The sequence below is a fragment of the Gopherus flavomarginatus genome, chromosome 2, assembly GCF_025201925.1.
Source record: "Gopherus flavomarginatus isolate rGopFla2 chromosome 2, rGopFla2.mat.asm, whole genome shotgun sequence".
In the NCBI taxonomy this organism is placed as follows: Eukaryota; Metazoa; Chordata; order Testudines; family Testudinidae; genus Gopherus; species Gopherus flavomarginatus.
The window spans coordinates 238,370,873-238,382,964 of record NC_066618.1 but is presented as its reverse complement, the minus strand read 5'-3'; the positions used below and the strand labels follow the sequence as shown (position 1 = coordinate 238,382,964).

The following is a 12,092-nucleotide window of genomic DNA, read 5'->3' as shown; positions in this document are numbered from 1 at the left end:
AACAAGGTATGTGGACAGAACAGAGAACAGTGCACGTCACCGAGGGTACCAAGGAGGGTGATTTCAGCAGCTGATAGGAGATTTGGCTCACAACACATGCATCTGAGGGGTTGTGGGGGGTTAGTTCCTTTGCAAGATCTGGAGGCAGTGACTTTAGGAGACTACATACTAGGACAGAGTGCAGACAGTAGGGTCTCCAGAAGTGCATGGCCCTGGATAACAACAAAATTGGCACATGCCTAGGACTGGCCCTGCCTGCTCTCCTCTAAGCATGTACAGTAGTAGCAGCCTCTGCCAGCAACGAACCCAAGAGATCCACTGAATTTCCACAAATCTTCAGCTGCAAAGGCTTATTTTAGCTGGATCAAGTCTTTCACTCCAGGAAATCATGACAACTTCTAACTGACTTCCAAGTATTTTAAGAAACAAGTTTTTCAAAGCAGCACAACTATTTATACACTAGTTTCCTTTATTTCTTTGGAAAATAAATTCTAAAGTGATTACTTTGTTTTTCTTTAAACAAAGACGGATATCAAATACCCACCACACACACTTATTCAATAATATCCACATACCCAAAAAAGCCCAAAGCCCCACACCTCTAAATCCTATTAAAGTTGAAACTAGTGAAAAACGGTCTCTGACGGTTTAACGTGGAACATGACTACACATCATGAAGAAATGAATTCAAACCACAATACAGCAAACAAGCATTCCTCTGTGCTATTTTAGTGTGACTCTTCATAATGCGTCTTACTCACTGTGTTGTACAGTTTATCAAACTCAGCATATCGCCTGAAGACAAACCACTCATTTCTACCAACGGAGACCAATACTTTGTAAACCTGTGGGAACATAAAGGCAGAGTAAATGCCAAAAATCAGTTTCAGAAAAGCCACCTGTTTTGTTTTCAGGGGGCTTATATGTGCATGTATGTACACACACACAAAAACATATTTCTCATTAAGCTACTTGTTTATTACATCTTCATATAAGCATCAATACAAGATTAACAAATCTTGTTTTCTATAAAACAAAATGAGCATTTTGCAGCTTAAACTGGAGCCTTAAACATCAGTAAGACTACTATATAAACTCCATAAGAATAATACACATTCAGTAGAAGCATCTTGCTACTAGATACTAAAACACTGATACAGGTCCACTTTGTGGGGGAGGGTGGGGAATGAGAAAAGCCTCAAGTCCAATGTAATGATGCAGGAATGAAAGTGTCCTCATTCTACAGAATGTTAGTCAGGTCTTTATAAATTAAGAATATATAAGCAAGCTGAATCTATACAATTTGTTTTAAAAGCAAATACTAAGGAAGCAAGCCTTCATAGTACTGTTAGCCTCCTCCCCCCAGAAAAGCACATGGTTATCACTGAAGATCATCCTGACCCAAGCTTTTGTTGAGTAGTATGTCTTGACAAAAATAGGGAGAAAGCTGTACATTCAACATATAAACAATCACTTATCTGTAAGAGCAACTCCTATGCAGATAGCATCTGTGGAGTTAGACTGCCTAAAAATGTTTAGGATGCATCATTATTGGACAAAGTTGACAATCAAGTCTAGCAAAGAATTTATTTAAAAAGAGTAGTGTTTGCCACTCATGTTTCCAGAAAGGTATAAACTCTAAACCTGTTTACATAACCATCCATTCTGCTTCAACTATGCTCAAACTACAACAGCAGAATTAGACACCTCCCAAAGAGGAGAAGAGAGAGGATGCACCCACAGTTACTATTTATAGTTAAGTGATTATTCTTCTGAAGTATTATCTATGGATTCGCGCTTACACTGCCATGACTAATGAAAGCATATGAGTTACTGTAATGGGCTATAAACACTCCCCTGGAAGTCAGGCCAGGGAGGAGTTAGTTATTTTCCAAAGGAGCCAGGCAAAGCACCTTCTCCAGCTCAGAGAAGTTGGCTAGCCTGCCAGCTGGAAAAGGGAGGATCCCCATCTAGGCTCACCAAGGCACAGAAAAAACAGGAAGGAAAAATTGCAAGACAGTTCTGAGAGAGGAGGGGGACACACCCAGTCTCACTCCTCCCAGATGTGGTGGTGCTGTTGTAGCCTGAAAGATTCTAGAAAGTGGCTGCTTTACTGAAATTCATGACTGCTCTTTGCGCCTGCCATCCCCAGGAAGGTAATCAAGGTCAGGAGACTCTCAGACCAAGATGTAACCAGGAGATCCAATGAAATTTAAGTGAATGATTATTCCCTCCCTCCCCCAGATTAGGGACAGAGAGAGCAGAGTCAGCAATTTCTGCATTAAACTAGCATGGTGGCATGAACCTGGGAAACAGACAGATTTAACCATGTCAGCTAGAACTACTCTTTTCCTTTGATTACCTGCAGCTGAAGTGAGCCTGATCGGGCTCAGCCACCTGAGGAACCAAGATGAGACAAGTCTTAATTTACACATCTATAAAAGGGCCAAAGCAAAGAGGCTGGTGTTTTAAAGGGACGGTATTCTTTTTCCTTTGTTTGCTGGTGTCTGCCACTAGACAGGTCCTATGGCTAAGCACAAAAATGATGGCTGGGCAAATGGATTGTGCAGGTCTCTTCCCATAAATCCTTTTTTTTTTTTTTTTTTTTTTTTTTAAATGGAGCACATGCAGATCTCTGTTCCCATTGTAATGTTCAAGTCAGCTTCTGACTTCATCCCTTTTAAAATGAAAAGTCAAACCTCTTAGCAAGAACTATTAATCATAGTAGAAGGAACACACCCTCACCTATAAAGGACCCTGTTTTAGATTACTCCCTGACATCAGACCTGCAGTGGAGGCCTCTGGCAGTCACAAGATCAGCCAGTTTAAGGGCGGGCTGTTTCTTTTCTTCTAAAAAGACATCTCCTGCCTTCCCTACTAAGGATACAACTCCTGTATCTTACCACAAAAGCCAAAATACTCAAACTACAACTATGTGGTAGTTTAGCATAGGGTTAAGCATTACCAACTGGTACCATCTTTTTACCTGAGGAGGACACCCCCACCATATTCTGCAGACATGCACTTTTATCCACATTACTGGCAACGACACTGTTCTAATCCTGTGGGGTGACTGGGAATAGAATGGAGTGGCATCCCTAAAGCTTAGGCCTTTGAGACATTATCCTCTCACCTGCTGGATGTTCAGGCAGTTCAAGAAAATTGACATCTAAATGCAAGAATCCTCCACATCTTCCTTATGGTTTTTACAGTAATGCTTTCCTCATGTGTGTCTGTCTCTCCTTTAGTAATCCCCTCCTGCAGGCTCAAGGAGCAATGCCCAGAGGCTCCAGAGAGTCACTGCAATATGGGTTTGCAAGAGGAGAGAAAATAAATGCAGTATAATAGCCATAAAAATGCTGTGGAGGATGCAGGTCTACTATTGAAATTTACTGCACCCATCACTTCTTGGCTGATAGTGTTATTAAATCCTAAAATATACATGACAAATCCACAAGCTTTGCTGTGAAAAGTATAATTTGTCAGGCTGCTAATTAATCCTTGATATAAAGTGGAAGAGGCCAAAATTGAGCAATATGCTTCCACAGGGAACATTCACTTGGTTAGACTGTGCCTACTGTCACCTCTTCTCTCTAAAATTTCCCCACCGTTGCTAATGTTGGTGCAGCTCCCCAAGTAGAAGTGCCTGGGGAGACAGGTCTCTAGGCTACAGCTAATTTTCTGCCTAAAAAGTTCTACGTGACCTGGTGCTTAAAACGCTGGGAACTATCATTGTCTTGTGCACTCTAGTGCTGTCACTGGTGAGCTTACTCCAGCAAGAAATTTCAGGACAAATGTCTAACCACAGACAAGTCTGTAAAGAATTAACATTAACATTTAGGCAGTAGAATGTGCTAATTTTGTTGGAGGAAGATCAGACTTTCGAGACAGCTACTTCTTTCAAACTACAAAATCGTTTGAAATACACTTCCAACCAGGGCCAGTGCTACCATTTAGGCGACCTAGGCAATGGCCTAGGGCACCAGAATCTTTGGGGGGCACTATTTTGCGGGGTGGGGAGGGGCTGCACACTGGTCTGGTAGACTTACCGCGGTCATGCCGGCGGACGGTCCGCTGCTGGAAACGCTCCGCTGGAGCTGCCACAGTCATTTCGGCGGACGGTACGCTGGTCTCAAGGCTCCGGCGGACCTGGTAGGTCCACCGGGGCTGCAGGGGGTGGCAAAATGGCCGTCGGCCTAGGGCGTCAGAAACCCTGGCGCGCTCCTGCTTCCAACACATACCGACCCCCAGGCATTCTCAAACTTTAGCTCTTAAACTGCAAGTTAACCAAACGCCGTTTTTCTTTTCCCCACTCCCCCCAAAATAGTTACTTCATGATATACTTGAATATTTACATTGACTACATAAAGTAATACTCTTTCCCTTCTGAAGATAAAGAGAATAACTCCGCTGTAACCTGAAAACAGACAAACCTTGCACTAGTTTTCATCAGTGAAATACCCTTGGATTTACTAATTATCTAGAAAAACAGAACAAGCTAGTCAGCAGCTCTCAGTTTCAGGAGGAAATTGCACAACAGGGTACTGAATCGGATCACATTTTTGAAAGAAAGAATTAGGATGCATTCTTTATACCCTAACAGACATTGAAGCAAAGACAAAACCACCCAAAACCACTTTACTTCCTATATTAAGTAAGATTCTTTGCACCATTAAACAAAACAAATAAGTACTGCCTACCACCAGATTTAAAAAAAAAGCCTGCATGATGTACAAAATGTGTCTAACAGGAGACCAAAAGAAAACAAAATTGTGGGGGGAGACACGACACACTTCCAAGACCATAAGAGTCAGAGAAAGTGAGAGAAAGAGAGGGAGAGCGCGAGAGAATAAGTGATGAGTTTCCTTTTAAAACGTAAAAAAGGACATTAAAGGAAACAACTGTAAAGATCTAACATATGGAGTGTGTATACTCAAGAGCTCACCTTTTTCTTCTCTCTCTCTCTTTTTTTTTTTTTTAAAGCATAACTCACTCCTTGGGATTTTGTTTTTCACAGAAAAGAAAGATACAACAACATTTGGATCTGATATGCTAGGGCAAAAAAAATTCCCCCTCACATTTATACATTAAATGCCAAGTATGAAAAACAAAACAAACCACTGCCGTTTTGTTTAAAGGGGTATCAAGAATTTGTAAACCAGAACTATATCTACAAAAAGTGACAAACTAGAATAAAAATCCTATTCTGCTTGAAGATTCATTGTGTAGAGCATTTTGTTCATTATGTCCAGTACATATCATTTGCATTTAAGCAAACACTAATTTCTGTCATCAGTATGTGGAGAGCACAATAATAGTCAAATATTTAAGATGTGTGCTAATGTACAAAACAAAGCACATAAGTAACTTAAGTAGTCTGTCTAGAGAAATGCTAACATACTTACAGTAAACCTCTTTTTCTTCTCTCTATGTTCATCAGAGCTGGGAATGCTAACACTTGGGCAGCTTTCTTTGAGATCCATTTTTATGTACTCTTTGGGCAAGTTTGTGTCAAGAGACTCCACTCAATGTATAGCAAACAGAAGACAATCTCAGCGATACTGATCCAAAATGTGAAGCTTTTCTTGGGAAAACTTAAATTCCATCATGCAACCTTAAAATGTAATTAAAAGGTAAGATTAATACAGAAACATTGCTCATTTGCATGGTTAGAATTAGTTTGTGAGCTCCTTCTCTGGGCAGGGATTATAGCTTCCTATGCAGGTATACAGAACATAGTGCAAAAGTGCCTGATCCTGATTGGGGCCTTTGGACAGTGGGGACAACAGACACTGCTCATCTCTGCAACATACACTCAACCCCTGATCCTACAAGATGTTCCATGCTGGTGGGCTTTTGCCCCCTTACAGAGCCCCGTTGACTTCAAAGGGGGCTCTGCAAGGGTTCAAGGCCCCACTGCAAAAACGATCTTGCAGGATCTGGGCCACAGAATGTAATGCACGATTTGGGACAACAAGGCAAGAGACAGATATTTAACATCAGAGTCAAGTTAGTTTTACTCAGCCATAAGAGTTGTATTAAGGGAGAAATAATTTATTCAACATTATTTCTAAATATCTTCAGATGTGCAAGTCTGTACCTCAGGGCACTGCACACCTGTCAGAACACAGAGTATGTTTAAGGAAAGATCATATGAGGAAAATCTTCCAAATCAAGTTTAAAGGGACAGTTAATTTTAAAAAGTCACTTCTGTCTGAACATTTACCTGCTGTTGTTACAAGTGAAGCATATGACAACAGTAACTGACAGATTAGGGAGACTTTCCCCAGTTTTGCTTCCTTTTGTGCTGTTGACAGCACATTGTCTAGAGAGTTTCATCATTTCCCCTGTACAGACTGTTAGTCAACCTCTCTTCATTCAGACCTTTCAATACAGCAATAGGTAAGGGGGACATTTTAAAAGATAAGAAAATGAAAAAATATACCTACCAAATAGGCCTGGGCCAGGTTACTATTTAACTGGTTTTCTGAAGTTTAGATTTCAAGTTAACAGTGTCCTCTTTCACTCACTATTGCTGGGACAGGGACAATTTTGTTGTTGGGGATTAGTTTCCTTTGTGCTAGACACACACAGAGGAAACTAATCCCCAACAGGGGCCTCTAAAATGTTGCCATAATACAAATATGAACTTTTAAGTAACACACAAGAGGACCATAAATTGATGCTCAAATTTAACAAAAGAACTCTTGTTCAGGAATGTATGGATATTTCAGTTTTTAGGTTTTTTGTTTTGTTTTTAAATCAAATACAGTTCAACCCTAAGACACAAACAAAAAAAAGGTAACACTAAAATATTAAATATCTAGCTTGTTTCAAATCTAACTCTACAGGGAGAAAGCTTTCAGGAGTGAAAAGCTCAATATTTAACTGTGATTTTCTCAAAATAGGGAAGTTGAATATGAACTGCATATTTCAGGGCAAGAATTTAAAAACAAACAAAAACACCAATTAAGCTGATGCAATTCTGCTGTTACAGAGACACCCATGTTTGTGTTTGCAGAAGTGACAAAGTCCTTGGTATCCAATTGAAGAGATTTGGTTTTTTTTAATATCCAACTAATAAATCTGAGATGGTTCTGGTTTACTTCTTCCGCTCAAAATCTAATCACCTTGATCTCTTCCAAACCTCCTCTAGTTTCTCCTCAGATTTGAGGAACTTGATCATTAATTATAATTTACAATTAAATAAAAGATAAATATTAATATGGTAAAATTATTAAAAATGCAGAAACATCTATAATCACAGGGGAAATCAAGGTCATTCACTGGACAGCTATATATTCAGCCAAATTTTGTTTTAAAAATTTGACTCCCATTTGCCTTAATGTTTGACTTTCCCCTACATACTGGTTACTCGCATCAGAGCGACAGTTTCCAAGTTTAATTCAGATATGTTAATAAGTTACATATTCTTCTACATACAAATTACATTATCTTCTACACACCAAATGAGCCAGGAACGTGTACCTTTGATGAGCCACTATTAAAAAGCTGTGTTATACAGTAAACCATAACTACTCTTTTATAAAATTATATTTGGGTGCATAACCTGTAAGAAGTGTGCTCCCTTATTCCCCACAACTAGTTTAAAAAATAAACTAAAAATGTTGCCATTAAATATTACACCGCAGTCCTTCTCCATTACCCCAAACATGTATTATTTGGTACAGAAGGCCCCATAAAGTCAATTGAAAATATTATACCACTTCTATGATTTACAAAACATTTATGGAGCTATTAGTTACACATATACTGCATTTTTCTCATATTGTTTACTTACTAATTTTCCTGGCCATCACATCGCACATTAGAACAGCAAACTTTTTCTGTCTTTCCTTTCCTCACTAACACCATCCTCTGAGCACTGTCAACCTCTCACAAATGGACACTGTGTCTAATCCTACAGTGTTCCTGGAATTTTTGGATTCATCCTCATGTCAATTCCACTTAGGGCATGTAGTGTAAAGATACAGGCCATCCCTCTCACATTATTTAGATTTCAGAGCCACAGCAGAATGACAGACACTAAGAGTTGCAGTACTACTGAAAAAAAGGCATGGATTATAAAAAGTCATAGTCCAGAGAGCAGTACTGCACAGATTTGATATATAGCTCATTCTCAAATGTAGAAAGTCCAAAAGAAGAGTCACCAAGTTTGATACAGGACGAATTTACTCATCCTGATCTGGTGGAAAAGAATGAGTAGCTATTGAAGATTTCAAAGAACAGTAAACAATAAAAATATTCATACTGCAAGTTTACTGAAGCTTTGCATGATGCAGTTTGCATTTGTTTCCCTGAGGAAACTACACTTACGATAGCGTTGCAAAACATTAAAATTAGGTGGTAAAATTGGAAAGAGCAATTGCAGCTTGCCTATGAAACTCCAGAAGGTGAAAGCCTTCATACAGCTTCTATTCTCCAGCAGCACTCAACTATCATGGTAACTCCTCAACTGTAACATACAGAAGAATTTCACTTAAAAAAGGTTTTTCCAATTTTTCTTGACTCCTCCACCCCTACAACACTGCAGATTAGCAGGCTTATTTGCTAATTTCAACAGTGTCTAGCACTAGGACAGCTAGGTGATACAATAAGGAACAGAGGTTAGATGTATCACTCATTAAAAAAAGAGAAACACAAACACAATCACACCAGGCAAAGCAAGCATTGCAGTGTGCCTCAAAGGCTTTTGTAGACTCTGGCAGACCACCAGAGAGGAGTGAATTTTAAATAGGAGTGATCAGCTGAGAAAGCTCTACCACTGCTAATAGAGTGCTCCCCTATTAGAAACAAGTGCCTTCCTGCTGGTCTCAACTCCCATGACAAGTAGAGGGAAAGACGAAAGTCTGACAACCAGACCATACACCTTGAATTGCACCCAAGTGTACACAGGAATCCACTGCAGATACGTCTCCACACCTTGCAACTCACAGCAGTCGAGAGACATTCAGCATCAACTGAAGCTCCCACGGGCTGGAAGGGGGAAAGGTGCAGAAGACATCTGCACACAGATGGGCAAAGCTTTTCCAAAGAACTTTTTTCACCGAAAAACACAGATTTGAGTTGACCTAACGTTTTGTGAATTAGTGTTGATTTCAGCAAACTGGTTTGGTTTAAATAAAAAAAGAAAAACAGTTTAGAGGAGATGGCGGTTCCCCCTGATAAAACTTTAGCCCAGTGGTTACTGGGAGACCTAGGTTTAAATCCCTTCTGGTGCAGGGCCTTGAAACCAGGTTCTCATTTTGTAGGTGACTACCCTAACTACCAGGCCATGGTGTATTCCAATGTGGAGGAAAATCTCAGAGTTTCTTCTGTTGAAGCTGTTTCACTTTGTATAAAATAACGAAATAGTCATTGGACCAGAGAGTGAGAATATGACTTACAGCCCTCTGTTTAGGCCTTCCCTTTGGGAGGGGGAACATCTAGGTTACAGTCCCTGCTCCAGTGACAATTTAATACATTTATACATAGAGGAACAGCTTCAAAAAGAGAGACTGAGAACAATTCATGGATAAATGCTTATAGCCTGATGGTCAGAACAAGGATTCAAACAGAGGCCTTCAATATCTCAGGTAAGTGCTCCAGGATAAAAGTTATAGGTGGTGGCAACACCCCACAATTTTCTTTGTTAAAACAAAACAAGGACCTGAATGAAAATTACTCTGCTTTTTCCCTGCTGAAAATCCCCAAAAAGTTTGAATGAACAACCTGAACTTTAAATAAATAAATAAATAAAATAAGGAACTGCCAGTGAAATTAAAATAATCAGTTATTTGCACAGCTCTTTGTTGTGAGGTTTGCATTAGAAAAGAATGGGGCACAATCTCCTTGGCAGTTTTAAATGAAAAATCATCAAAAGCAAATACCTGTATCTGTCACAAGAGCAGCAACGGATCCATGAATCATTCTGATAAAACGCAAGAATACACACTTGTTAGATCGTGAGACACCCATTTGTCCACTACCATTGTCTTTTGCCAAAAAGCATGCCTTTCATTCTTTTCTGGGTTGAATTATATAGCCATTTCAATTTTATCCAGATCCCTGTCTCTCTCAGGAACTGTGAATGCCAGAACGGAACATGGATGTTACAAAAAGCAGACACACAGCTGACTATCTCCATACATATACAACATTGCCGTACAATATATTTGAAAAGCTCAAGTGACCTATTATAAAAACTGAGCAAGATGGATCACTATCAGTATATCCACACAATCTCAATTCCATATTAGGATCTGAATCCTGACCGACAGGAATCCAAGAAATCTTTTCAACCTTCCACTGAAGTTGGCTCATCTCAACCTTCTTGACAAACTGCCTTAAAATTGGAAGATTTGTGAGAGGATAAAACTTCACTAGTTACTAATGTCCAAATATGGTTCCATAAGCAAGGTCCTAACCACTCGTCAACCATGGTTAGCTGCTTGCACTTTTGGAGAGAGGAATTAAAAGCTTCACCAATGCCCCCTTCCCAACGACCCTCCTGCTGACTTTAATCCTTCACCATGGACAACACCTCTTTGAAGAGTAGCTGGGTGATATTCTAAGCACCCCCAAAAAGCCCTGTAAACAAAAGGTGGGTGAAAGCCAGCCCCCTTATTCTAATAGTTTTCCATGGTGATTGAAAACTTGGCCCAAACTGTACTACAAAAGGCCTCTCAAGTTTTGTATCTAATAAAAGAGAAACATTTTACTCGAACTATTTTAACAAGTTATCTTACGACAGCACCCAGAGGGCCCAGTCAGGATCACAGTCCCATTGTGCAGGATGCTGTACAGATACACTGCAAGAAAAAAAGTCCCTGTCCCTCAAAAGCTAAAGCTAGATTAGACATCTTATGTGTACTTCCCATGCTGGCTGTAGCACTGAAATTAATAACCACACAGCATGCCTGAAGCTCCACTGACAACAATGCTGCTAGTGTTCCCGCACAGTAAAGGAAGGATACCATCTTCCTTTCAGCACTTTGAGCAACAGGAGGAAGCAGACAGGGAAGTGGAGTGGGCAAGAGGAGTGGGAGGGCAGGTGAAAATAAGAGGACTTTCCCAAATGTATTTGGAAAAGAGAGTCAGCAGGAAAAGAATCTGGCATGTACCTTTTAAGAGATAATATAAACAAATATATTTGGTCCTGCCATGAGGGCAGGGGACTGGACTCGATGACCTCTCGAGGTCCCTTCCAGTCCTAGAGTCTATGAGTCTATATTGTTAATATAAAGAAATGACCAGAAGGAGAAAGACATTTGGTGGCTACACTAACCTTTCACCTCTGGAAAACTAGGTCCAAATCCAGGGCTGGGTCACAAGTGAAATTAAGATCTCGCAAGCTCCAGCTGAGATGGATTCCAGTGCAGGAGGGACCTGCAAGAAATAACACTGGATAAGTAGGAGCTATTTCAATTATTTGTCATGGTTAAGAGTTAAATATAGGTTTCACATTCTCTCTTTAAATTAGGCCATAGTATGTTTCGGTACATCAAGACAAGATAATCACAGAAAGAAGAGAGCCAGGGACTGTCAGAGGATCATGAGGCTTAAAAAGTATATTAAATTTGTCCATCACTATTCTAAACCCTAACAAAGCTACTTAAATTTCAAAGGGGACTTGTTGAATGACTAACTTCAAAATAATTCAGGTTTCAAATAGACCACCCTTTAATACCATGTACATTTTCGTTTGATGGACCTTTTTGTGAGTTTTAAAGAGGGTTTTCAACTTTCCTGCTGATGTTTACAAAAATCTGTCTAGCAATGGAGAGTGCAGAGCACTTCCCTACATGCCCAGGCCCAGCCCTCCTCAGTTCTTCACGCATTCCTGCTGGTTGCCATTTCACTTCTGCCTCCATTTGTGGTAAATACCCTAGGGAACAGCTTGCACTTGGAGCTCCTTCAGGTAAGAAATGATGAAAGCAATGCTAGTTCATAAGACAGGAAGTGCAACATTGGCCTTCTGCAAAATGGTAAAACTGAATGAAGACAAACTGCTGTCAAACTGGAAAAAACGAAGAGTGTGAGTTGTGTTCCTCCTCCCCCCCACCCCTTAATCTATAAGAGTGCTGTAAAAA

At 40.0% G+C, this 12,092-nt stretch overlaps 1 protein-coding gene across 9 annotated transcripts in view; it reads right to left on the bottom strand.

The window, feature by feature from the left end:
* Nucleotides 1-12,092, bottom strand: part of SGK3 (serum/glucocorticoid regulated kinase family member 3) — an 85,809-nt gene that overhangs the window by 36,222 nt on the left and 37,495 nt on the right. For 6 of the 9 annotated variants that reach the window (XM_050941006.1, XM_050941005.1, XM_050941009.1 and 3 more), the window contains 3 exons: nucleotides 11,288-11,388; nucleotides 5,406-5,614; nucleotides 762-845 (listed from right to left, as the gene is read on the bottom strand). In XM_050941006.1, the coding sequence (XP_050796963.1) occupies nucleotides 762-845; nucleotides 5,406-5,483 (162 nt within the window). In that variant the 5' untranslated portion in view covers nucleotides 5,484-5,614; nucleotides 11,288-11,388. Of the gene's footprint in view, nucleotides 1-761; nucleotides 846-3,133; nucleotides 4,343-5,405; nucleotides 5,615-11,287; nucleotides 11,389-11,886; nucleotides 12,025-12,092 lie in introns of those variants that run through there. The other 3 variants (XM_050941007.1, XM_050941012.1, XM_050941013.1) reach the window with 3 other exon arrangements.